Raw genomic sequence first — 24,999 nt, forward strand, 5'->3', positions numbered from 1 at the left:
CCTTGCCTTTGAAGCCCTCTCGACACAGGCACTGGAACTCGTATTCGCCGGCGGGCATGCACGTGGCGCCATTGCGGCAAGGCTGGCGCTCACACGGGGAGCTGTCGTAGCACTGCCCGACGCCCCGGCTGCCCAGGAAGCTGTAGGTGAGGTCCAGCCGCTTTCCATTCACTGACACCTGTGGGCATAGGGACAGTAAGGGACTCGAAGAAGGCAGGAGGCTGACGCACGGGTGTACCAGCAGAGAGAAGACTGCAGCACAGGGTAGCTGGGAGCCCAGGCTGGAACTGGAGCAGTAACGTGGGTTTCTAGGGTCTGGGGGGAGGACCAAAGTCGAGGGTCTACTGTGCGCCAGAAGCATCCATCAGTGCAGTCCCTCCTCACTACAACCTTCAAAGCAGGTGTAATTATCCCCATTTTACAGAGGAGGAAACTGAGGCTCTAATCCCAAGCACCTTGGGCTGGCTGCAGGCGGAGGGAAATCACCCCACCCTCCCCGCTTGCCGTCTGGAAGTCGCTCACCTCGCCCACGCAGCCGCGGAAGTGAGCGCTCACGTTGGCGGCCAGGGGCAGCTGCATGGACGGCTCCACACCACCCAGGTAGAGCAGGGTGTGCAGGTTGAGACCCTGGCTCTTGCCGGGTGAGGAGCGCAGCACAGGGCGCCCGCCGTTCACCCGCAGGCTGCCGTCCTTGTTGAGACGCTCCGCGGACATGCGATGCCAGCGGCCCAGGGCCAGGGGCTCAGAGCTCCGCAGAATGGCCAGCCCTGGGGAGGACGCCGGCAGGGTTGGCACACGGATGGCCCTCTGCCCTGCCCCACCCCCTACAGGAACTTGAGCAGACAGGGAAGCTCCTTCAGCCCCCCAGTGTCCCAGAGGAATCCGAGAGGTCTAGAGACTCGCTTCAGGTCACACGCAGAGAAGCAACGTGAAGAACACGGGACTCCGGTTGGTCTGACTTCAGAATTTATTCCTCCCGCCTCCCGGGGGTGTGGAGGGCCAGGGGGGCACGGAGCTCCGTGCCTACAGCTCAACTGCATTTGTTGTCGGTGCTCACCTGACCCCAACTCGTAGCGGAACTCCAGGTGGCCGCCAACCATCGCCAGGGACACGAAATCCTCCACAGGCCCGCTCTTCCCCCCGCTGAACAGCAGGACTCCGTCAGGTGCCAGCGGCTTAAACTCAACGTCCAGGCGTAGCTCGTGGTGCGTGTTGGTGAGAGCAGGCAGCGCCAGGTAGGAGCCCGCGCCCGACAGGGAAGGGGTGGTCACAGTCACACCTGCAGCAGCCACGGATCAGCCAGGGCAGTGGGGACGCCCGAGTCCTGGGAGGGCTCCAACTATGCAGGCTTCCTCTGGGACCCCTGCCCAACCCACTCTCCAGTCCTAGAGGCTCGGGACCAGCTGGGCAATGGCTGCAACAGCCTAGAAGCACCCTGCCCCCAGCACTACAGACCAGGCTGGATCTCCAGTTAGATGGGGTTCCCCTTTGGGGCCCTTGTGTACGGGATTCAGGCTGGGCAGAAGCTTGGCCAGGTGACTTTGAGGCCCTCTGGCTCTGGAATAATTTTATCATTCATAGGGCCCGTCATGGCCTCAGAATGCCCTGCCCAGCTTCTCCCATCCTTACTGGGATCCCTGGGGGTCTCAGGCCCAGCTCCACTTACCTTCCTCACACCTCATCCCTGAGCGGCCCAGGTGGCAGCGGCAGGTGTAGCCTCGGCCGTCGGGCCGGTTCACACAGGTGGCATCGGGCCCACAGGCCTCTGGGGGACACACAGGACAATGAGGAGGACATTGAGGTGGCCTGGGAGACGGTGGGGTCCTGATGCCAGAGCTCTACCTATTGCATCCCGGGGGCCTTGGCTACTTAGGGCCAGGCCAGCCTGCGAAGGCTGCATCAGGAGACCGGGGAGGAGGAATGGATTCGGGCAAGGGTGGGGCCAGAAGAGGCTGGGCAGGGAGAGAGCAAGGGGGGGAGTGAACGAGTGACTCTTTTGTTCTTGAAAGACTGTACCTGGGTGGTGGGTAGTGGGGTGAGTGCCTTGGTAACAGATGGGAAGGTGGTAGGTACCAGGGAGCAGTGATTGGGGCTGGGGGGAGTGTCCGGGTACAGTGAGGGGGGACGAGTGCTTGGGTAGCAGAGATGGGAGGCATGGTGGGTATTAGGGTGGCAGTGATGGAAGTCTGAATCCAGGAAGAGTGGTTAAGTACTCGGGAAAGATGGAGAGAGTGTGGTGAGTACAGTTAGCAGTTGGGGTGGATATGACGGGGCAGCAACGGGCAGAGGGAAGAGCCCGGAGTGGCAGTGATGGAGAGGGTGGGTTACACACCTGGGTGGCAGTGCAGGGCCTGTGAGTGCTCACAGCGGCTCCCGGTGAAGCCAGCCGGGCACACACACACATAGCTGCTGCTCTCCGAGTCCTGGCACTGGCCCCCGTTCTGCAAAGCAGCCCCCGGAAGTCAGACCGAGAGCACTCTGGCCCTTCCCCACTCCCCACCAGGGCCGGCCATGGCTGAGGACAGCGGCCTGGGCGGCCGGGAGTGTGCGGTGTGGGGTTACCTGGCAGGGCCGGTCCCGACAGGTGGGGCAGTGGGAGATGCCGTGCGCTGTAAGGTTGAGGTCGTGGAAGACGATCTCCTCACCCTGGATGCGCAGCTCCCGGACACAGCCTGGGGGGGGTGGGCAGGCAGGATGAGCCAAGGCAGGGGTGCTGGGAGGCCTGCCCAGCTCCAACCCACGCCCTGCAGTGCCCTCCCAGGTGCTCTGCCAGCCAGGTGAGGTCTGGCCAGGGCTGAAGGTGGGGAGGGGGTTCACCTATGAAGCCGCTGCTCAGCCCTGCCTTGGGGATGGCGCCGTAGTCGGGGTAGCCACCCAGGTAGAGCTCCTCATTCAGGTCCAGACCCTGGAACTTGCCCTGGACAGGGGGTAAGTCAGGAATGGCAGAGGCTGAGCGGAGGTGGGGAGGGACTAGGAATAGAGGAACGGGGCTGGGTCTCACCTGGGAGGTGCCGTTGACCGGGGCCAGGCTGCCCACGACCAGGGAGCCCTGGGTGAGGCTGCGCAGCAGGGTCACGGTGTGGAACTGGCCCAGTGCTAGCGGTGCGGGGTGACGGATGGTGGCCATGCCCGAGCCTGCATCAAACCTGCTCCGCGGGGTGGGAGGGAGGGCCAGAGCGGGAGAGAGTGGATATGGGGTTTGTGGGAAGGGCTGGGCAGGGAGCCCGGGCTGGGCAAAGGTGGCGACGCCATTCCCTGCCATCCTGCTCCAGTTCCTCTCCCTGCCTTGCGCTCTCGCCCCATCACCACCCCCAGCTCACCCTATCCCTGCACCTCCCCAGGGGTTCTTCTTCTCCTACACTCTTTCCCTGGGAGCTTATTCAGAGCAGCCCCCGGGGCTCCAAGTGCCCCTGGCTCTAGGCCCTACAGCCTAGCACCTGGCCTCACTGTTCGTCTGAGCACTCCTCCCTCGGAGATGACCTTGTCTCTTTCCTTCTTTGTTTGTGGCTGGTCTTCCCCAACTAGAATATGCATTCCCACAAGGGCCAGAACTTGATTTGTTTTGTTTGTATCAGTGCCTGGCACATAGTAGGTATTCAGCAAAAAACTGTTGAATGAATAAATGAATGAATGAATTCTGGCCTGCAGCAGTCCCGCCCTGGAAGGACACACTCAGCATCGCTGTATTTCTGCCGCAACTGTGTGCAAGTCTGAGGCCGCTTCCTCCGCCACCCGGCTGGCGCACTGTGCTGACCCCGGCAGCACGGGGGTCACCGAGGGTAACGGCCACACCTCCTCCTTCTTTCAGAACCTCCGTCGTACAACTCAGCCCAGGGTGGTGCGTGCCTGACGAAAGTCCCGCAATCTAGTCCCCCAGCCCCGCTTCCCCTGTAAACCGGGAGGGCGAGGGTCTCACCGGAACTCGGGCCTCCCGCCCACAAGGCCGAAGGAGATGAAGTCGGGCTGCCTGTTGGCCAGGTTGGTGGGGCTCCCTGGGATCCGCTTCTGCCCGTTGTACAGCAGCAGCCCTGGGCGGGCACAGCTGTGTTAGGGCCTCCCGTCCAGCTACGGGCTCCCTGTCTGCCCAGCCCCGGAACGAATGGCCCAAGCTTGTGAGCCTTTCCTCTCGCTAACTGCTGTCCCTCCCTCCGGCACACCCCACACAGCCAGGGCGTCTCACTCTCAGGATGGTGCCCTAAGCAGAAGGGCCTTGCTGAAGCCCCTGGAAAGAAGCTGAATTTGCTTCACTTACACTGCAGGGTCTACCTGAGGGAGGAGAGGGAGGCGGAGACTCACCCGAGTAGAGAAGGAGGCCTGGACAGTGAAAGTCAGAGACCCGTAAGAGGTGGGAGGAGACAGATGAGAGAGAGAGAGAGAGAGGAGGGAAGGGTGAGAGATGGGGAAAAGGAGCAAGGAGCAGAGACAGGAGTAGGGAGATGGGACAGAAGGACTGGGGGTTGCTGCATCAATGGCAGAGGGACCGGGGGAGGCTTGGGTGCAGGTATCACAGAGGAGGGAATGGAGAAGAGGAGGCATGAGAGAGCCAGAGGGGGAGGCCCGGCCGGCCTGGAGCCCCTGGGGCAGGGAAGGCTGAGGACTGGGGGCTGCCAGGGCTCATACCCTGATGGCAGTGACTTCGGAGATCCCCAGCCCCGGGCCCCCCCAGTCAGCTCCTCCCCTGCTCACCATCGGCTGAGTCGGGCCGGAAGGTGATCTTGATCTCAAACTTCCTGTAGGCATCCTTGATGGTGGGCAGCGGCAGGAAAGAGTGGGGGGTCTGCGTGAAGTAGGGCACCACCCGCTCTGCAGGCAGAAAGCACAGTTCAAGACGCCACCCACAAGGTGGCGGGCAGGGTGCCGCCTATCCCGGGGTGTGTGGTCTCACCTGGCACCTGCAGATGGGCAAAGGCTTTGACCTTGCCCTGGCGGTTGGTGGCGGTGCAGACATAGGTGCCTGCGTCCTGGGGCTGGACCGAGGGCAGCAGCAGCATGTTGTTCTCCAGGCGGCTGTCGGGCGGCAGGTTCCCATCCAGCTGCAAACACACTGGCACTTTGAACCCTGGCCTTGGCCCACACCTCCACGGGGCCTGTCTCCCATCCCTGCCTGGGGCCCACCCTCAGACATGGAGCACATACTCCGGGCCAAGCCTGGGCCAGCTCCTGGGGGCACCGAGATGGTGAAGACCTGGTCCCTGCCCCTCAGGTACGCCCGCTGGTTCCCTGCCTAGCATTTACCTTGCTCCAGGTGATGTCAGGAGTGGGGTAGCCAGAGGCCATGCAGGGGAAGACAGCTGCAGAACCAGTGGGCACACGGACCTCTGGGGGCGTTGAGATCTGGGGCAAGGCTGAGAGGGGAGGAGGAGACACAGGCCATCAACCTGATGACACCAACCGTTTGTGAGCCCAGCCTGTGTCCTGACTCGTTTAATCCTCATGCCATCCCTGGAAGGGAGGCACTATGTCCCCATTTCACAGATGAGGAAACTGTGGCTGTTCACTCCTGGTTGCACAGGTGGAACCAGGCAGAGCCAGGGCTCAGGGACAGGTCCAACTGACCCCACAGACCGAGCCTCTTCAACACACCTGGGTGGAAAATTGTGCAGCCCTCTGGGGACCTGAAAAGGGGGTACTAGGGCAGTGTGGGTAAGTCTGGGGCAAGTCATAGGGCTTGGGGTGAAAAAGAATAGCCTTTGAAGAACACACAGACTGTGTCTGCCTGGCATCATCCATTGTCCATGTTTTCCTGTCTTTTACGTCTGTTTTGTGTTTGTGCTGTCTCTGCCATCAGACTGAGCTGTAGGTCTCCCTCATCAGAGCAGGAGCTCCAGCAGGTGAAGACTACTTATCTGATTTCCTCTTGATGCCCCATGGCATAGCTTGTCCCTGCAAGTTCCAGCTGCCCCAGAGGAACACTCACTGCTATCCCCTGCTGCACCTGCTTGTTATGAAACCTGCTCCCTAAATACACCAAGTTGAAAATCCCCAAGAGAGCAGGAAGGAGGAGGTAAGCGCAGGTAAGGCAGGAGATGGCGTGAGAGCAGCCCCTGTACGCTCCCCGGCCCCGCAGAGGTCCCTGCCAGCCTTCACCTTGCACGAGCAGCAGCACGTGGGACTGGGTGGTGCCTGCGGCGTTGGTGGCAGTGCAGCGGTACTGTCCTGCGTCAGCCAGCTCCACGTGGGCGATCCTGACGATGCCTCCGCTCTGCACGATGCCAGGCCGCAGGCGCCCTCCGACTTTGCTCCACGTCACCTGAGGCTTGGGGTCACCCAGGGCCAGGCACTCGAACTCCACGGCATGGCCGACCACCACGGTCTGCACGGAGGTCCGGATGTTGATGAGCACAGAGGGCAGAGCTGGGGGAGGATGAGGCAGAACCGAGTGAGGCCAGCCTGCTGCAGGCCTGGGCTCAGAGAGGCCGCAGACTGCCCCAGAACAGGTGAGCACTGGAGCCCGAGGCAATCAGCATTTCATTCGCTTTTTCGTGCATCCGCTCATTAGTGCGCTCACTTGTTTGCTCTCTGTTCATTCGTTTTACTCACTTGTGCATCCGCAGTCATTTTCATTGGTTTGTCTGAGCACCCACTCACTCCGCCCATCTCCCTTCTTCCCCCTCCCTTGCAATATTTGTCAAGCCCCCTCACTCTGTGCTAGACGAAAGCAAGACACAATCGAATAATTCTCTTTATTTGTACACATTTAAGGGGTTTCTTGGGGAATATGGTCCCTGTGCCCTTCATCTCTGTCCCCTGCTCTTAGCAGAAGCCTGAAGCCACCGTCCTACCTTGGACAACAAGCTGAGCACTGGCCTGGGCCTGTCCCCATGGTCCATGGGCCTGGCAAACATACGTCCCTTGGCAGCTCTGGTCCAAGTTCTGGATTCTGTAAAGAAAAAAATAATAAGACATCAGTGAATAAAAACAATTGGTGAGAATACTTTGCAATTGTGTGGGAGTTAAAAGTCGTCAAGTATCAGCACACGATGTAAACTTCTAGTCTCCCCAAAACCATGGGAGGTAGGTAGGAAGTCAGGGTGAGTGTCACCACACCCATTTTAGACCAAGACCTTGTGGTCTAGAGTTCCAGATCACACAGTTATCAAGTAGCAGAGCTGAGATCTGGGTCATATGTATATATCTGGCCTCAGAGCTTGTTCTCTTCCCTTTAACAATAATACGAACATGGGCCACTGATTACTGAAGGCCTTCCACATGCTAAGCACTGTGTTAAGTGCTTTAGGTTATCTCATTCTGGTCTCATATAACCCACTGTACAGCTGAGAACACTGAGGCTCAGGGAGGTGAAGTGACTTGCCCAAGGTCATTGTTTCATGCTAAGCCCAGTAGGACAGGTATTCTAACAGCCCCACTGGGTGCCTTGGGCTGGGATGCCCAAGTTCAGTCCTGCCCCTGCCCCCACTCACCGGAGCACCCCATCGTGCATGCTGTGGCCGGGAGGCAGCTGACCCCCTTCTTTGATCCAGCGGAGCTGAGTGCCCGGGTCACTGGGCACGACACAGTGGAACTCGACGCTGGCCCCTATGCTCTTGGTCTCCAGCTGAGGCGTGACCTGAACGGTGGGCGCGGATCCTGCTGGGATGGGGGTGGCGGGGAGAGAGCCGGAGGGGCCTGCGGGGACAGGTAAGAGGTTGTGTGTGTGTGTGTGTGTGTGTATGTGTGTATGTGTGATATCACCGATGCCCCTCCAGGACCCAGGAAACCCCCATCCTAACATTCAGGGGACGTTCTCCTGTTTGCCTCTCTGACCAGGGAAAAAAGACCTTTCATTGGCAGATTCATTCATCTGCTCACTCGTGCAGTCATTCAATCAACACAAGTAAGAGCCTGTGGAGTGCTGGGCTGTGCTTCCAGAAGCTCCTGGCCTTCGGGAGGGGAGGGCAGCCCAAGGCGAGAGCGGGAGGGGTCGGCCTTGGAAAGATTCAGACATCTGAAGGAAGGACAGCAAAGACTATTCTGGCTCTAGTCTAGAATAGGAGAGGGACTTCCCTGGTGGCGCAGTGGTTAAGAATCCGCCTGCCAAAGCAGGGGACACGGGTTCAGGCCCTGGTCCGGGAAGATCCCACATGCTGTGGAGCAACTAAGCCCGTGTGCCACAACTGCTGAAGCCCGCGTGCCTAGAGTCCGTGCTGCACAACAAGAGAGGCCACCGCAATGAGAAGCCCACGCAACATAATGAAGAGTAGTCCCCACTTGCTGCAACTAGAGAAAGCCTGTGCACAGCAACGAAGACCCAATGCAGCCATAACTAACTAACTAACTAACTAACTAACTAACTAACTAACAGGAGGATCCCAGGTGAAGGCACCTAATGTCCGGGTGCAGGGGACATACGGGAGGGTGGGTCAAATGCATACTATCACCATTTACCAAGTGCCTACTAGGTGCCACGGGCTCTACATATGTGTCCCTTTCTAAGTCAGCCTATGTGCTGGCATTGTCCTCTCTACTTTACCGGATGAAGACAGTGAGGCTTGAGGTTCACTGACTTGGCCAAGGTCACACAACTATCAAGTGATTGGGCTGTGCACTGAACCCAGGACCTGGGCTCACTTCAGTCCAGGCTCTTGAGGAGACCACGGAGATGGGGGATTCTTTGGAGACCCACTGAAACCCTGGGCATCGGGGGTGGGTGCTGCCCTATCACAGATGCATTGTTGTCACCGTCCAGCATTTACGCAGCCCGTTCTGGGTGCTGTGGTGGACCAGCCCAGGGCTGCTGAGGTGACTGGGTCCAGGCCCTGCCCTGAGCATCGTCCGTCCGGCAGGTGAGGCAGGCTGGGGTACTCATGTAAACATAGCCTCTGGCAATGTGAGGTCAATGCCAAGGGAGGGATGCAGCAGTGAGAGCTAGAGTTGCTGAGAACACAGTGACCGGGGTCTTCCTGGGGGAAAACAAGGCATTCCAGCTAGGGTAGTGGAGGGGAGTCTTTGTGCCCCAGGTGGGGGTCCCCCGGCACCAGCTGAGGGGTAAGTGAAAGGCTCGGACAAGCGCCTGGAGGAAAGCTGACCCCCTTCTGCCCAGCCTGAGCTGGGGCTGCTCACCTCGGACCAGCACCTGGGCGAAGGCCTCAGCTGAGCCCACCTTGTTGGTGACCCGGCAGCGGTAGCGGCCTGAGTCCGCAGGGACCGCAGGCTCAAAGAGCAGCATCTCATTCCTGGTGGTCGCCCTCCCAGGGAGGCTGCCGCCCACACGGCTCCACTGGAAGGTGAGTGGGGGCGTCCCATGAGCCAGGCACTGGAGCTGCACCGTCTCCCCTGCCTGCACCGAGGCGTGCTCCGGGACTGTGGTGGCATACGGCGGGCCTGGGGTTGGAGACACAGAGGTCAGGGCGGCGAAGAGCAGAGGTCAGGATGGGAGCAGGTGCTGGGCCCTGGCGACTTGCCAAAGGACCAGGGAAGCTGAACGGGGAGCCCAGAGGACTGGGGATGGGGGAAGCCAAGGTCGCAGGAGGGGACGTGGGTTTTAGGTTAGGGCAGGCTCCGGGGCCTGAGGTGCATGCGACCCTCCAGATGGGGTTCCTGGAGCTCTGTCCAGGGTGTGGCCTGGTTGCGGGGCTCAGACCTCCATGCAGTGCGGAGAGGGTAGCCCGAGGAGGGTGGATGAGGGCCTTACTCTCTACATGCAGGGCGATGGTGGCCTCAGCATGCCCGGCAGGGTTAGTGGCGTTGCAGATGTACTGGCCCGAGTCCTGCTGGGCTACCCGTGGGATGATTAGCGTGTCACCTTCCAGCTGGTGCTGCCATGGCAGTGGGGAGCGCAGCTTGGACCAGTGGATAGTGGGCGTGGGGCTGCCTGTGGAGTGGAGTGGCAGAGGTTGGTGGGCTGCCCCAGGACTGGCTGGGGGTGGGATGGTCAGGAAGGGACCTGGGTAAGCTTGCTCCTTCATGGGGGGCACAAAGTGGGCACCTCAGCCATCACTGGGAGATTGCCAGCAGCAAAGCCCCCTTCCTGAGCATGACATAATCTTCAGGTCTCTTGTGTCTAAATTCAGGCCCCAGGGCCCGCTGCTCTGCCTGCCCTGTGTGCCAGCCCCCGTCCACACCTGTGGCTGAGCAGCGCAGGGTGGCCGTGTGTCCAGCTTCCACAGTCAGCTCGGCTTCTTCTACCTGGACCTGGGGGGTCCCTGGGGCCACAGTGCCCGTGTCTACAATTACTTCCACTCGCTTCTGCGCTGTGCCCAGTGCATTCTGAGCTAGGCAGACGTAGACGCCTGCATCTGATGGTTTAGCTGACGAAATCTGGAAGAAGCAAGGATGTTGGTTATGGGACCACTGAGGGGGGACCTTGGCATCAGCCCTCTGGCTTGGTTTCACCTCTTTCTTCTACCCGTCCCTTTGTTTTTAGCTTTCTTATTTGACTGGATGCTTGAGGGCTCACACTCAAGATATCCCATTAGTCTATCCATCCACACATCCACCCCCCCATCTACCCATCCATGCATCCATCATCCATCCATCCATCCATACATCTACCCACCTATCCACTCATCCACCCATTTACCCATCCATCCATCCATCCATCTACCCACCCATCTATCCATCCATCCATCCATCCATCCACCTACCCACCCAACCACCCATCCTTCTACCCATTCCTCCTTCCACCTTCCTTCTTTCTTCCTGACCATCTTCCAATCTAGCCATCATCCACCTATCCCATCCCTCCCTTTCTCCACCAACTCATCACCCATCAGTCCATCCACCACTCTTTCCTCCAGGCAACTGCTCAAGAACGGGCCCTGACTGGGCCTCAGATCCAGAGGTGAGACCCCCCCTGACATCACCTGCAGCACCGTGTGGCTGTCCACGAGCCCAGGTGCCCGCTGCTCCAGGTTGGTGGGGGCACCGATCCGGGTCCAGCGAGCAGAAGAGCGGGGCTCCCCAGCACTGACGCACTCCAGGGCGATGGCCTTTCCCACTTTCACCCGCACAGGGCTCTCGGGGAGCACAGACACTGTCGGGGGCCCTGCCCAGAGGAATGACACCACTGATACACACGCAGGGCTCTGCTGGTCACGTGCACTGTCACAGCCCCCTTACCAGTAACTGCCAGTGGGCACTAGTCTCCCCACTGCACCCATGTAGAGACCGAGGCTCAGAGAGGGAGAATGCCCAAGAGGGAGGCAGTGGCAGAGGCTGGATTTAAGCCTGGAGGTTCTGAGCTCGGAATCAGGGCTGGAAACATGAAGTCAGAGCCCACGGGGTTGAAGGCCCTCACCGTGCACGCTGAGGTTCACGACACTCTGGGCCACACCATAGGCATTGGAGGCCACGCAGCGATAGGCACCGTGGTTGCTGGGCCGGGTGCCCACGATGGTGATGATGGAGCCGTTGGGGCTGATGTGGACATTGTCTGTGGGGTTGGCATCAAGGAGGGTGTGGTCAGTGAGGGTGTCCTCCTGCCTTGGCACTGCCAGTAGGTACACCAGTGCCCCATGGCCCCGACCCCTCCAGTCTGGGTGTATCCAGCTCACAGGGTCACAGACGGTTGATAAACAAGTCCTTGGAGACTCCTGGGTCCAGCCCTCTCACCATCCAGACAGGGACACCAAGTCCCCAGAGGGGAAGGGCTTTACCCGGGGTCACACAGAAAGTTTGGTGCCATGGTCGTCTCTGCCCAGCCGCCAGTGGTGATCCTCGTGCACTCACACCCGCCTCCAGCCCCCCACCCCGCCCGGCTCACCCTCCAGCTCCTGGTTCCGAGTCTTCCACTCAAGGCTGATGGGGGCTGCCCCATCATGGATGAGGCACTTGAAGCTGGCATCTTGGCCCTGCCGCACGGTGCTGCTGGGCGGGTCGATAGAGATGACAGGGCTCCTAAGGCCTGGGGGAGGACGGAGGCAGAGGGCTGGGCTCAGCGGGGTTGGGGGGGCTCCCCCGCCTCCCCTCCCCCCGCCTCAGCCCCAGTGTCTCCCCGCCTCCCCCTGCCCGTGGCGTCCGCCTCACTCACGGTACGAGGACCCTGCACTGGGCGGGACAGTGACCGTGAAGGAGGCCTCGTGCTCAGGGCCCGAGCTGCCAACCACACGGCACACGTATTCTCCGGAGTCGGCCTGGGACAGGTGGTGGAGCCGCAGCCGGGAGCCGTGGGTCTGTCGGAGTGAGGAGAGGGCGGCCATCGTGCCAGAGCACTCGGGACAGGGCACGTCCCCAAGCCCGGCTGTGCCAGTGCCCCAGAGTTCTCAGGAGCTCAGGGCTCCAGCTGGTGGAGGTGAGGAAGCTTCCTTCACAGAATCCTACAAGTCCACTCCATCCCCTTTTCAGAGGAGGAAACTGCTGCAGGAAATGATTCAGCAGCAAAGCCAGGAGAAAAACCCAGGTCTCTCAATTCCCAGGCTGCTGAACTCCTCCCCGCAAAGTATTTTATCCCCTGGGGTCCCCAGGCATGCCAGGGTTTGTGTGAAGAAGGTTTGGGATGCAGAAGGCAACTGCGGGTCAAAACTTGCCTGCCCTGAATCCTCCCCATCCCTGGCCCCTGTACCTGGTGCCGGGCAGGGAGGCTGCCCCCACGCTTGTACCACGTGACCTGGGCATGTGCCTGCCCGGGTACCACACAGTTCAGGTCCAGGGTTTGTCCTTCGGCCACATGGGAGGAGGAGGCCTCGATGTAGATGGGCTGGGCCAGTCCTGGGGCTGTGGGCACAATGGGTGGGTGAGAAAGGGGCGGCCCCGGGGGTGCAGGCAGAGACCTAAGGCGGTGGCACCGAGTGCCAGCTGGCCCTCCTGGAGGTGCACTGGCTTGAGAGTGACTGACATGGCTGAGCACCATTGACCTAAGAAGGGTCTCTGTCCCCTGGGGGCCAAGATGCCGTGGTGAGACCTTGGTCCTCAGTGGTTGGGGGAGGGGCTGGAGGACCTTCCTGGAGCCGAGGGCCAGAGCGCTGCTGCAGAGCAGGAGGAGCAAGGCCAGGAAGGGGCCCCCAAGCCTGTGCCCAGAACCGCCCACTGCTCCTGTCACTCACCAGGAATGGGGCCTGGGCTGGAGGCCTCGATTGTGACCAGGACAGAAGCCTCCAGAGTGCCCGAGCTGCTGGCCACTCGACAGGAGTACTCGCCAGAGTCGGCAGGGGACACCTGGTTCAGCCTCAGCAGGGGGCCGTGGACCTGGCCAGGGTGGGGCGAGAGTGGGGAGAGTGAGCCAGGGGGCTGGTGGCCAAGGCCGTCAGACGCCCCAGCCCTCTATACCTGTACCCCAGGACTGTCATGTACTATTGCGGATGCTGCCTCCTGCCAAAGGTGACCCCCTCTGACATTAGACATTGTGGGGTATGTTTACTATTATGCTTTTCCTGGCAGGAGAAAGTCCAGTGTCTTGAACAAGAGGTGTCCTTTTCTAATTTGCACCAAGGTGCTGGGCAGCCAGTGACGGCCCTACCATGCCCAGCCTGTTCTTGAACTCCTGACTCCCAGTGATCTCCTGCTGTCATTTTCCTGAAGCCCCGGATGTTGGGGCCACCTTCCCTCCCGGGCAGGGGACGGGGTGGGGTGGGAATGCCCACATCCTGCTTTCTCCAGGCTCCATACCTGGTGCCGGGCGGGAAGGCTGCCCCCGCGCCTGTGCCATGTGACCTGGGCGTGGGCCTGGCCAGGCACCACACATTTCAGATCCAGGGTCTGCCCTTCGGCCACGTGGGAGGAGGAGGTCTCGATGCGGATGGGTGGGGCTCCGCCCGGGGCTGGGGCACAGGAAGAAGTCAGTGAGCTGGGACTCCCTGTGCCCTCAGCCCCTGCCCCTGGGTGCCCAGATGCTCAGACCAGAGGCCACAGGGAGACGGCCTTGATTCCCCGCTTCCCATTCCCCTGAAGCCCGGAGCAGCTGGGCTAGCCTGGCGCCTCACTCTCCCAGCCCAGCCCCAGACAATGGTCCCGCCATCTCCTGTGCTCCCGGCACCACTGGCGGCCAGGGCTCGGGGCCAGGCAGCTCCACACAGATCACTAACGTTTCCCAGACTTGAGTAGTATGGGGCTAAGAACCCAGACTCTGGGGCCAGACTGCCTGGGTTCAAAACCCAGGCCTGCCATTTATTAGTTGTGTGACCTTGGGAAAGCTACTTCACCTCTCCATGCCTCAGTTTTCCCATCTGTAAAACAGAGAGAACAATCATACCTACTTCAAAGGGTTATTGTGACGGTGAAATGAGTTAATATGTGTAAAAATACCAGGGCCCAGCACCTGGTAAGTGCATATCACGTTCATTACTTAGCAATTCAGGTACTATGATCATGATGTCTGCTATGGCCATGTGCTCCCTGTGCTATTAATTCCTTTACACTTTCCTTTCAATTGATTCACTTAAGAAAACCCTTAAACACACAGCCCCATCACAGGCAATGATTTCCATGCAATCATGACAGGTTTGACGTGTTGATGTTTTTTCCCTAACATTATCACTATTAATATAAAAAAATGTTTAATCAGGGCACCACCTAAAATCACCCTCTCAGATCCCAGAGGTGCAATTCCAGCCTTTAAGGAACTCGTGTAATTGCTGCAAGAGCTCTACTAGCCCCACTTTACAGATGAGGAAAGTGACACACCGAGAGGAATCCCTCGTGTAACATTTCAGAGTGTGGACAGAGGAGCCAGGACTCAAGCCCACACAAGCCAGACTCCAAAGCCCATGCTCTCGGGCCCTAGGGATGAAGCCCACTCGATCTGGCTCTCGACCCCTCCTTTCTTCCCTCCTCCTGCTTCCCAGCCCCACTGCAGGGCTCCTCACCAGGGACGAGAACAGTGTCAGAGCCAGAGGTCTCGATGGTGACCAGGACTGAGGTCTCCAGGGGGCCAGAGCTGCTCACCACGCGGCACACATACTCGCCTGAGTCCGCCGGGGACACCTGGTGCAGCCGCAGCCGTGAGCCGTGGGCCTGAGCAGGGACAGGATGGGAGAGGAGCAGAATGAGATGGCACTCGGAATCCTTGAAGGCTGGGGCCAGGGTCCAACCTCTGACCCAGGCAGGCACTGCACCCCACAAGGGGATCCCAGGCCCTCCTTCCTGGGCAAAGCTTGGGGGACAGGCCCCTAGCCAGGGCCCGCACATCCAGCAGCCCTCCCACTATGTCCTGCCCCCAACTCCCATACCTGGTGGTGAGTGGGGAGGCTGCCCCCGCGCTTGTACCATGTGACCTGGGCATGGGCCTGTCCAGGGACCACGCAGTTCAGATCCAGGGTCTGCCCTTCGGCCACGTGTGAAGATGACGACTCGATTCTGATGGGCGTGGCCCCGCCAGGGACTAGGCGCACAGAAAGAGCAAGTCGGGGCTTTGGTCATAGTCAGATTTGGGAACAACTGGGTTGGTGGGAGCCTCAACTGTAGAAACCTCCACCCCCCAAGGTAGAAAGGATAGCTAACACTTATTAAGCACTTACAGTATGCCAGGCACTGTTCTAAGTACTTTACGTGCATTGACTCATTTAGTCCTCACAAAATTCACATACTTTCTGCGATGATGGAAATGTTCTATTATCCGCACTGTTCAATGCAGTGGCAACCAGCTATGTGTGGCTACTGAGCACTTTGTTTTTGAAATGTGAGGATATGAATTCAGAATTTTAACTAATTTTAATGACCATGCATGGCTAGTGGCCACTGTATCGGACAGCTCTCTGAGGATGGCATGATCGACATCCCCACTTCACTGATGAGGGTACGGAAGCTGAGAGGGGAGAGTCACTCCCTCAAGGCCCCTAGTGGTGCAGGCAGGATGTGAACCCAGGCATCCTTCTGCTGAGCCCCCGTCCTGGACCACCGCCCTCGTCTGAGGGCTCTGACTACAGGGCCTTTCCTCCCCAGGACACACTGGTACCTGCGTCTCCCAGTCCCTTCCTGGGTCTTCATCGGACTCACCAGAGGGGCTGCCGGTGCTGGGGGAGACTGAGACCACGATGGAGGCCTCCTGGGCATCGATGTTGTTGTTAGCCCGGCACACGTACTCGCCTGAATCCGCCACGGACATCTGGTGCAGCCGCAGACGGGAGCCGTGGGCCTAGGGGTGTGGATAAGGAAGGAGGGAGTCAAGGGGCTGAGGGGTCACCGGCTGGCTCAGGCCTCCTCCATCAGACCAGCTGAGGCTACCCTCCGTCTACCCAGGGCAGGAGGGAGGACTGCCAGCTAATGCTTTGGGTTCTTTGCCCATGGGGGGCTGTCCCTGCACTGCCCACCCCACTGCCAGGCTCTACTCCGTACCTGGTGTCGAGTGGGAAGGCTGCCCCCACGCTTGTACCACGTGATGGTGGCCTGGGGCTGCCCGGCGACCACGCAGTTCAGATCCAAGGTCTGCCCTTCAACCACCGTGGGGGACGAGGACTCGATCCTGATTGGTGGGGAGACACTGGGCGCTGGGGACAGAGAGGAATGCACCACATAGCCAGAGTCAGACAACAGTGATGGTGCCAGGCACCCCGCTGCTTCCCCTGCACCCGCTTGCCTAGACCCCCTGCCCTAGGAGTTCTCACTGTGGGAGGAGCCGCTGCCCTGGATGGTGACGATGAGTGAGGTCTCCTGGGAGCCGGCACCGTTGCTGACATGACACACGTACTCGCCCGAGTCCGCGGGCGTCACCTGGGGGATCCGCAGCCGGGAGCCCACGATCTGAGGGGGAGCAGGTGTCAGAGGGTGCGGGCAGCACCTCCATGTCTCAGGCGCTGCTGCTGCTGCCCCCGGACTCCGGGAGCCTCACTGCCTTGCCTGGGGTAGCCTCCACCCTGGCCTCCTTCAGAACTCCCTCAGTGGCCTTCCTGAGGCTCTGGGCTGGGTGGACAGTGTCTCCAGCCTTTGGACTATTCTCACCCGTCACCCCTGCAGAAAGCCCATTGAGGCCCTCCCCGGTGACGCCTATTACAGCGCTGTCACATGGCATGTCTGCCTTGCCCTTTAGCCTGTGAGCTCCCTGAGGGCAGGCAGTGGTCTCATTCCATTTGAATCCTTAGTGCCAGGACCAGGACTTGGCCTGGAGCAGGTTCTCAGGGAAATGTAGTGAGTGAGTGAATCAAAGAATGTTATGTACAGGATTCAGCTGAGGTCAGTGGGACTTATCTCCATATCCTCAGCACTGGTCCAGGGCCTGTCCAGCAAGAACACTCAATGTTTGTTGAATGACTGAATGAGCACAGGCGGGCTGTTGACAGCTCTTCCTGATTCCCGTCAGGGCCGGTGACCCCAGCTTTTGCCCTCCCTGCCTGCTGGTTCCATACCTGGTGCCGGCTGGGTAGGCTGCCTCCACGCTTATACCAGGTGATGGTGTGGGGGGCTTGACTGGCCACCAGGCAGTTGAGGTCCAGGGTATGTCCATGGGCCAGGGAGGCTGAGGACGACTCAATGCGGACGGGGTACACCACACTCTGGGCTGGGAGGGTGAGATGGAAGGCAGGGTGTGGGAGCCACTGAGGGTGGAGGGGCCCTCCCAGCCCATTTGTTATGACCCCTGAGACACTCACAGCGGGAGGGACCGAGGCGCTGCTGGATGGTGACGAGGACGGAGGCTTCCTGGGTGCCCGAGCTGCTGACCACACGGCACACGTACTCCCCGGAGTCAGCTGGAGTCACCTGGGGCAGCCGCAGCCTTGAGCCATGCACCTGGGAGGGGAGGCAGGTTCACAGCCAGGCTCCCACCCCCTTCCCTGGTCCCCATCCCAGCCAGACCCAGCCAGATGGAGCTTTAGGGAAGCTCTTCCAGGGAGAGCCACCATTCATGACCCTTCAATTCCCTTGCCCGAGGGTTGGGACTGGGTCCAGTGGGAAGAAGTGGGGGACCGGCATTTGCCACCTATGGGGCAGGTGAGGTAGACAGTGTGAGCCCATTTGGCAGATGAGGACACTGAGGATCAGGGAAGTCAAAGGACTGGCCAGGCAAGTGGCAAAGCAGTGTCCAAACTCAAAGCTCCTTACTCCGCAGTCTCAAGGGTCCTTCAGGCCCCCCTTAGCACCCCACCTCCTACCTGGTGCCGGGCAGGGAGGCTGCTCCCGCGCTTGTGCCATGTGACCTGGGCGTGGGCCTGCCCAGAAACCAGGCAGTTCAGATCCAAGGTCTGCCCTTCAGCCACGTGTGAGGAGGACGACTCGATCCGGACTGGAGGGGTGACCCCCAGCGCTGGGGACAGAGGGCAGAGGGTCAATCCCCAGCTGGGAGGAGAGGGGGAGGGGAGGGTGCGAGTGAAGGTAGGGACTGCTGGTCTCTGGGGTCCTGCCACTGCTGGAGTGGGAAGCCTCCCCCCAGCACCACTCACCAGGCGCAGAGTCTGCAGACTCAATGGTGACCAGGACGGAGGCTTCCAGGGGCACTGAGCCACCTACCACGCGGCACACATACTCGCCTGAGTCGGCTGGGGACACCTGGTAGAGTCTCAGCAGTGAGCCATGGGTCTGGCCAGAATGAAGGTGAGGTCAGAAGGGGCCCTCTTAGGACCCTCGCACCTATAACCTGCAGCCCTGCCTCACTCTGAGCCTGAGAACTGGCTTTTAGTTCTGTCCTGCTCAGGGGTGAAGCGGGTGTCTTGTCCCAGGAGGGAGGGGTGGCCCGGAGGAGCCATGGGGAACTGGGCAAACACTAATACCACACTCCATCAATTCTCAGACACTTAAAAAAAAAAAAAAAAGATGGAGAAGATAACCTGCATATTATTTTTATTTTATTTATTATTATTATTATTATTTTGGCCTCACTGTGTGGCCTGCGGGATCCCAGCTACCCGACCAGGGACCGAACCCAGCCCCTTGGCAGCGAAAGCATGGAGTCCTAACCACTGGACTGCCAGGGAATTCCCTAGACATACTTTTTTAAGTCTCTGAAATCAAGATGCATCTCACAGTGAATTACAATTACAAATGACAGTTTTGTTTTTTTTTTCTCCTTAGAGGTACATAAACTAATGGTGCATCTTGCAATCACTGGCATCCTAAATTCTATAAAATATATCAATAATAACAGCTAACGATGGTACTTCCCTGGTGGTCCAGTGATTAAGACTCCGTGCTCCCAATGCAGGGAGCCCGGGTTTGATCCCTGGTCAGGGAACTAGATCCTGCATGCCACAACTAAGATCCCACATGCCGCAACTAAAGATCCTGCACACCGCAACTAAGACCCAGCTCAGCCAAATGAATAAATAAATAAATAAATATTTTTAAAAAATAGCTAATGATATGACAGTAGTAACAGCTCACAGCACTTTCTATGAGCCAGAGCTCTGAGCACTTTGCATACAAATTAATTCATTTCATCCTTAAGATAATTCTGTAAGGTAGGTACTATTATTACCATTTTACAGATGCTGAAAATACGGTACAGGGAGACTAAGTAATTTGCTGAAGGTCACAAGCGAGGAAGTGGTGGAAGCAGCAGTCACACCTAGGCTGGCTGGTCCTAGAGGCTGGGTTCTAACCATTGCCCCACACACCTGTGCAGTGGGGTCCTAGGCCTCCCCGTCTCAGAGGAGCCTCCAACCCACCCTACCCTTGACCTCCACTCCCCAGTGGCCTCCCTCTTGTTCCCTTCTTGGCCTGTCCATCCTCCGGTCCTGTACCTGGTGCCGGGCGGGAAGGCTGCCCCCGCGCTTGTGCCATGTGACCTGGGCGTGGGCCTGCCTGGGCACCACGCAGTTCAGATCCAGGGTCTGCCCTTCGGCCACATGAGAGGAGGAGGGTTCAATGCGGATGGGCTGGGTGCCACCAGGAGCTGGGGGAGAAGATGGTCACTGGTCAGTCCAGTTCTCTGCAGCTTCCCCCGCCTTTCCCCTTTCTCTGTCCAAGCGCAGCCTGGAGGTCCCACTCACGGTAGGCGAAGTTGGCTCCCTGGGTCCTGGTTACCGTGACTGTGATGGAGGCCTCCACACCACTGCTGGCCCGGCAAACATACTCGCCTGCGTCAGCTGGTGATGCCTGGAAGATGTACAGGCGGGAGCCGCGGACCTGGACAGCCATGGGCAGGGGTGTGAGAGGGGGACTTCTCAGAGCTCAGCACGTACCCCCTACCCTGTTCCTCTGAGCTGGGAACTGACAGCCCCTCAGCTCAGAGGCTGCCCCCGCCGACCCACTGTCCACAGCTTGGCCTGGCTGGCCCCCTCCTGCCTTTCTGCCGCTGTGTACCTGGTGCCGGGCGGGGAGGCTGCCTCCACGTTTGTACCACGTGACCGGGGCGTGGGCCTGCCCGGGCACCACACAGCTCAGATCCAGGGTCTGCCCCTCGGCCACCGTGGGGGATGAGGATTCGATCCTGACAGGCGGGACGGGTCCTGGGGCTGCGGGGAAAGGGGCGAGGGTAGCAGACGCTCCCCAGAAGAGAAGGCAAGAACTGTTCACCCTGGAGCCAGCTTAGCCTTGTGGGTTTAGTGGCCTGGGCTTGAGGTCCTCGGCTGAGCAACCCTGAGGGGAGGGCTGGGGCAGGAGCCAAGCCTTGCAGAGGGAGTGAGGAAGTGGGAGAGATGTGGATAACTGAGGCAGGAGCAAAAACATGAGTGATGTGGCCAGAGAGAACAGTGATGGGAAGACGGCAGATTACTCAGAGAAGCAGAGTCCTCCTGGGCCGGCCCTGTGGCCAGCCCCAAGGTGGGCTTCCTGCCCCAGTGTGGCTTCCTGCCACCCCCTTCCCCGCGTCAGCAACGGGAGTCACTAGGGCCTCAGCACCTGGGAAGGCTCTCAGCCCCCGCCAGCTTGCCCTGTCACTGGCAGTCACTCACCGGGGATGGAGCCAGTGCCGGAGGCCTCGATGGTGACTAGGACGGAGGTCTCCAGGGGCCCAGAGCCGAGGACTACGCGGCACACGTACTCGCCTGAGTCTGCTGGGGACACCTGGTTCAGCCGCAGCAGCGAGCCGTGGGTCTGAGTGCAAACAGGGAGGGTCAGGAGGGGGCCGAGCAGCTCCATCCAACCCCTCCAGCGGGCTGGCCCTGGGGGGCTGCTGTACCTGGTGCCGGGCGGGGAGGCTGCCTCCACGTTTGTACCATGTGACCTGGGCGTGGGCCTGCCCGGGCACCACACAGTTCAGGTCCAGAGTCTGCCCTTCGGCCACGTGAGAGGAGGACGACTCGATGCGGATGGGCTGGCTACTGCCTGGAGCTGGGGCTCCACCAGGAGCTGGGGCGCAAAGGAGCTGGTCAGAGGCCTGGGCTCCTGAGCCCCAGCCCTGCGGCCCTGGAGCAGAGGGCCCTGGGATCTGACCAGGCCCTAGCTTGGGGGGGCAGATGGGAGGCCTTCTAGGGCTGGGACCATGCTTTTCTGCCTCGGCAGGGCCAGCCAGACCCCTCTTTCCCTCTCTGACCTTCAACTTGGAGTTCAAGGCCCATTTGCCTACGCGTGACTCCTTGATCTGTGACGAGCTGCTCTGGCTTGCAGGGAACCAGAGTCTTTTAGCGCCCAGGCGGGGCCAAAGGATGCAGACAATAATGCCACAACCCCCTTCTTTAGAGTGCATGCCGTGTACTCACACTACACGGTAGTGCTACTGTCCCCATTGCACACGTGAGGAAACTGAGGCCCCAGAGGTAAAATAACCAGTTCAAGACTGATAAAGGGTAGGGCCAGGATTTGAACCCAGTTCAGCCTGACTCCCAACTCAGTGTTCAACCCTGACTCTGCTGCTTTTTGATGAATTCTGAAAACAGCACCCTCCCCATGGGGTCCCAGGTAAGTCAGGTCAACCTGTCCCCACCCTCAGTCCCCTCATCTCTCCTTCAAGGGAGTGGAGGGTTGAAGCCTGCCTGGAGCGCCTCTTCTTGTCCTGACGGCATCGAAGAGACCACAGGCACCATCCTCGGGAACAGAGGGGAGGTCGGAGGGCTCGGCCCCCACCCAGCCCCACTGGCCCCTCACCTGGGGTGTAGCTAGGGCCCGAATGGCTGCCGTGGAGGACAGAGACGATGATGGAGGCCTCCTTGGGGCCTGACTCATTCTCCACGCGGCACACGTATTCTCCAGAATCAGCTGGGGAGACGTGGGGCAGCCGCAGCCGGGAGCCATGCACCTGGGCCGGGTAAGGACAGAGGCATGTGAGGATGGACAGAGGCGGCGGTCAGCGCTCCCTCTGCGCCTCAGCGCCTGCCTCTGCTCGGAGCCGCCCCACATGGGAAGCTGAAGAGGGAGGGAAATAAGGGCGGACCCTGCTCGTGCAGAGTGCGGAGTGCCAGGCTGTGTGGAGGACCACCCCCGGGTCCCCTGCCACGGGCTCAGGGGCCCTCGTACCTGGGTGTGGGGAGGCAGGCTGCCCCCTCGCTTGTACCACGTGACCTGGGTGTGGGCCAGCCCTGTCACCATGCAGCTGAGGTCCAGTGTCTGCCCTTCAGTCACGGAAGGTGATGAGGACTCAATCCTCACTGGCGGGGTGCTGGCACCTAAGGCTGGGAGCAGAGGGGGAGTGAGTAGGCCTCAGGGGGACCCTGGCTTGCCCTCCCCCTCCTTCAGCCCCACGGCCCCGCACCTGGAAGGACGACCACTTGGATCCGGGCCTGTGCGGTGCCCGCGGGGCTGGTGGCCACGCAGAGGTAGAAGCCGGCGTCGGCGGTGGTGATGGCTGGGATGAGCAGCGTGGCGATGTCTGTGCGCTCAGCCCGGGCCTGCCACACAGCGAGAAGGGTCAGCCGCCCGAGGGCCCGAGGCAGCCTGGCAAGGGCTAGCCAGGGAGGGCAGGAGGAGGGGGCATAAAGAGTAGAGGCAAGCTCCGAGCCAATATTAGGGCCCCAGTTGGGCACCAAGGAGGGCGGAGCCAGGCAGCAGAGCAGGAGGCTGACGGCTGCCACCCGCCGGGACGCACGGAGCGGGAGGTCTGAGCAGGGCACCATCTTGGAAGTGAAGGGAACCAGAAGAGGAGATTGGAGGGGCAAGTGGCAAGTGCTAGGACTCCGCTGAGCCCGTGGGCCTGGCCCGAACGGATATCCTCACCTGTGGGGGGAGGCTGCCCCCCTCCTTCCTCCAGGTGATGGTGGCGCTGGGCACACCCGCAGCCCTGCAGTACAGCCTGACGCTGCGGCCTTCATGTACCTGGGTCCTCTCTGGACTCACCTGGACCCTAGGCCCGCTGCCCCCTGCAGACAGAGCCCTGTGAGAACACCTCTCTGGGCCGCCATGAGCTCCCAACTGCCCACCCTCAGCCCCATCCTCTCACCGTGCACGTGGAGCACGGCCCTGGCCACGTGCTGCCCAGCGCTGCTGTGGGCGCGACACAGGTACTGGGCTTGATCCGAGGGCTCGACGGCTGGCAGGCGCAGGATGCCGCCATGGATTTGGGCCTTCTGAGGGAGCTGGCCACCGGGGCCCCCTGACGTGGAGAGGTGGGGTCAGCACCCACTGGGATTGGCATTGCCAGGCCCCCCAGGGGTTGAAGTCCACAGCCTAGAGTCCTGCCGCTGGCCCCCACATGCAGGAGAGTCAAGCCCTGACTGTCATTCCCGCCACGGCCTCACCTGTCCACTCGAGGGTGGGCGTGGGGTTCCCTGTGGCACTGCAGCGGAACTCAGCCAGCTGCCCAGGCTGCACTGTGAGCTGCGGCGGGTGGATGGAGACCACGGGGGCAGACGGGGTGGCCGAGGCTGACGAGGGAGGAGGAAGCGTACGTGGTCACGGTGGGGAGGGACCCACGGCAACAGCCTCCTTGCTGCTCTCTTTGCTTCCACTCTATCCCCTCGTGGCCATAGAACAGCCAGAGGGAGCCTTTAAAATGTCAATGGGGGGAATTCCCTGGCGGTCCAGGGGTTAAGACTCTGCTCTTTCACTGCTGAAGGTGTGGGTTCGATCCCTGGTCGGGGAACTAAGATCCCGCATGCCACATGGCGTGGCCAAAAAAATATAAAAAATGTCAGTGGGGTCTTGTTACTTCTCCACTTAAGACCTGTCCGTGGCTTTTAGAACAAAATCTGAATTCTCTGCTGTGACCCACTGCGTGTACTCACCTCTGCCCACATCTTCAAGTCCCTCACCCACCCTCCCCTCCATGGCTCCAGCCACGCTGGCCTTGCGTCCCTCAAACACATCAACATGCTCCTGCCTCAGTGCCTTTGCACATGCTGCTTCGTCCGCCAGCTCTTATGTGGCCGAACACCTTCTCTTTCCTTCAGGTCTCAGCTGAGATGTCACCTCCTCAGAGAGGCCCTCCCCAACCACCCCACGGAGAATAGCTCACCCTTCTCCCACCTCATTTCTCACTTTCCTATCACTCTGTTTACTCCTGTCCCAGCACTGGTCACCCGTGTAATTATGTTGTTTGTCCACTTGTTCCCTACAGAACATGGAGGGCAGGAGGGCAGAGCTCCTGTTTGTCCCCTCCCACCTCTGTTTCTTCAGAGTCTAGGCCAGGACCTGCCATACTGTAGTTCAGAAACTGTCAGCTGAATGAAGGAATAGTCACTGGTCTTGGTGGGTGTGGAGGAAGGCCAGGACTGGGTGGGTCAAGCATGGACATGAACGGTGTACCTTGCACGTGCAGCGTGGCTGTGCCCTGGTCCATGGCGAACATGTTGGAGCCAGTGCACACGTAGGTGCCCGCGTCACTCGGCTGTACACTGCGAATGGTCAGGATACCGTTGAAATCCATGGCTCGGGCTGGCAGTTTCCCATTATGCAGGCGAGTCCACACCAGGGTGTAAGCCGGAGACTGCAGGCAGGACAAGGGAGATGGGGTGGGGGTCCGGGTGGGGCTTGGAGACCCCAGAAGACAGATCCTCACCGATGCCCACTCCCTGCCCCGCCCACCTTGCTCTTGGCTGTGCAGATGAAGGTGACGTCGGTTCCGGGACGCACGCTCTGGCTCCGCTGCTCTTCCACCGTCACCGTGATGGGCTTGCTGGGAGCCTCTGCCGGGACGGGAGTTCCCCCAGTGAGCTGGCTGCTGGCCAGGCCGCTGTGCTGTGGTCACTTTCTCTCCCTCTTCATCACCCCATCCGGATGTCACTTCCTTCCCAGTCTGGCTTAGATTCCATTCCACTCCCCGGCACCGCCCTCCCTCATCCTGGCCGAAACCCATCATCTACTTTCTTCCTGCTGGCACTGAGCACC

The 24,999-nt window shown here is 60.2% G+C and overlaps 1 protein-coding gene across 6 annotated transcripts in view; it reads right to left on the reverse strand.

The window, feature by feature from the left end:
• HSPG2 (heparan sulfate proteoglycan 2) overlaps positions 1 to 24,999 on the reverse strand; it is a 102,321-nt gene that overhangs the window by 4,709 nt on the left and 72,613 nt on the right. For all 6 annotated transcript variants that reach the window (XM_057556141.1, XM_057556131.1, XM_057556126.1 and 3 more), the window contains 47 exons: positions 24,697 to 24,797; positions 24,418 to 24,598; positions 23,412 to 23,537; positions 23,114 to 23,266; positions 22,891 to 23,033; positions 22,430 to 22,565; positions 22,195 to 22,349; positions 21,826 to 21,976; positions 20,921 to 21,090; positions 20,694 to 20,835; positions 20,104 to 20,255; positions 19,791 to 19,926; positions 19,542 to 19,693; positions 18,246 to 18,381; positions 17,958 to 18,109; positions 17,457 to 17,595; positions 17,214 to 17,365; positions 16,476 to 16,611; positions 16,207 to 16,358; positions 15,868 to 16,006; positions 15,102 to 15,253; positions 14,739 to 14,886; positions 13,543 to 13,694; positions 12,981 to 13,122; positions 12,500 to 12,651; positions 11,969 to 12,110; positions 11,702 to 11,842; positions 11,237 to 11,371; positions 10,803 to 10,984; positions 10,062 to 10,257; positions 9,632 to 9,811; positions 9,061 to 9,321; positions 7,422 to 7,626; positions 6,783 to 6,880; positions 6,088 to 6,354; positions 5,236 to 5,345; positions 4,886 to 5,033; positions 4,687 to 4,803; positions 3,917 to 4,028; positions 3,002 to 3,146; positions 2,818 to 2,917; positions 2,563 to 2,672; positions 2,333 to 2,441; positions 1,667 to 1,765; positions 1,058 to 1,279; positions 523 to 767; positions 7 to 178 (listed from right to left, as the gene is read on the reverse strand). In XM_057556141.1, coding sequence (XP_057412124.1) covers positions 7 to 178; positions 523 to 767; positions 1,058 to 1,279; positions 1,667 to 1,765; positions 2,333 to 2,441; positions 2,563 to 2,672; positions 2,818 to 2,917; positions 3,002 to 3,146; positions 3,917 to 4,028; positions 4,687 to 4,803; positions 4,886 to 5,033; positions 5,236 to 5,345; positions 6,088 to 6,354; positions 6,783 to 6,880; positions 7,422 to 7,626; positions 9,061 to 9,321; positions 9,632 to 9,811; positions 10,062 to 10,257; positions 10,803 to 10,984; positions 11,237 to 11,371; positions 11,702 to 11,842; positions 11,969 to 12,110; positions 12,500 to 12,651; positions 12,981 to 13,122; positions 13,543 to 13,694; positions 14,739 to 14,886; positions 15,102 to 15,253; positions 15,868 to 16,006; positions 16,207 to 16,358; positions 16,476 to 16,611; positions 17,214 to 17,365; positions 17,457 to 17,595; positions 17,958 to 18,109; positions 18,246 to 18,381; positions 19,542 to 19,693; positions 19,791 to 19,926; positions 20,104 to 20,255; positions 20,694 to 20,835; positions 20,921 to 21,090; positions 21,826 to 21,976; positions 22,195 to 22,349; positions 22,430 to 22,565; positions 22,891 to 23,033; positions 23,114 to 23,266; positions 23,412 to 23,537; positions 24,418 to 24,598; positions 24,697 to 24,797 — 7,146 coding nt within the window. The remainder of the gene's footprint in view (positions 1 to 6; positions 179 to 522; positions 768 to 1,057; positions 1,280 to 1,666; positions 1,766 to 2,332; positions 2,442 to 2,562; positions 2,673 to 2,817; positions 2,918 to 3,001; positions 3,147 to 3,916; positions 4,029 to 4,686; positions 4,804 to 4,885; positions 5,034 to 5,235; positions 5,346 to 6,087; positions 6,355 to 6,782; positions 6,881 to 7,421; positions 7,627 to 9,060; positions 9,322 to 9,631; positions 9,812 to 10,061; positions 10,258 to 10,802; positions 10,985 to 11,236; positions 11,372 to 11,701; positions 11,843 to 11,968; positions 12,111 to 12,499; positions 12,652 to 12,980; positions 13,123 to 13,542; positions 13,695 to 14,738; positions 14,887 to 15,101; positions 15,254 to 15,867; positions 16,007 to 16,206; positions 16,359 to 16,475; positions 16,612 to 17,213; positions 17,366 to 17,456; positions 17,596 to 17,957; positions 18,110 to 18,245; positions 18,382 to 19,541; positions 19,694 to 19,790; positions 19,927 to 20,103; positions 20,256 to 20,693; positions 20,836 to 20,920; positions 21,091 to 21,825; positions 21,977 to 22,194; positions 22,350 to 22,429; positions 22,566 to 22,890; positions 23,034 to 23,113; positions 23,267 to 23,411; positions 23,538 to 24,417; positions 24,599 to 24,696; positions 24,798 to 24,999) is intronic.

The sequence above is a fragment of the Balaenoptera acutorostrata genome, chromosome 1 (assembly GCF_949987535.1).
Source record: "Balaenoptera acutorostrata chromosome 1, mBalAcu1.1, whole genome shotgun sequence".
NCBI lineage: Eukaryota > Metazoa > Chordata > Mammalia > Artiodactyla > Balaenopteridae > Balaenoptera > Balaenoptera acutorostrata.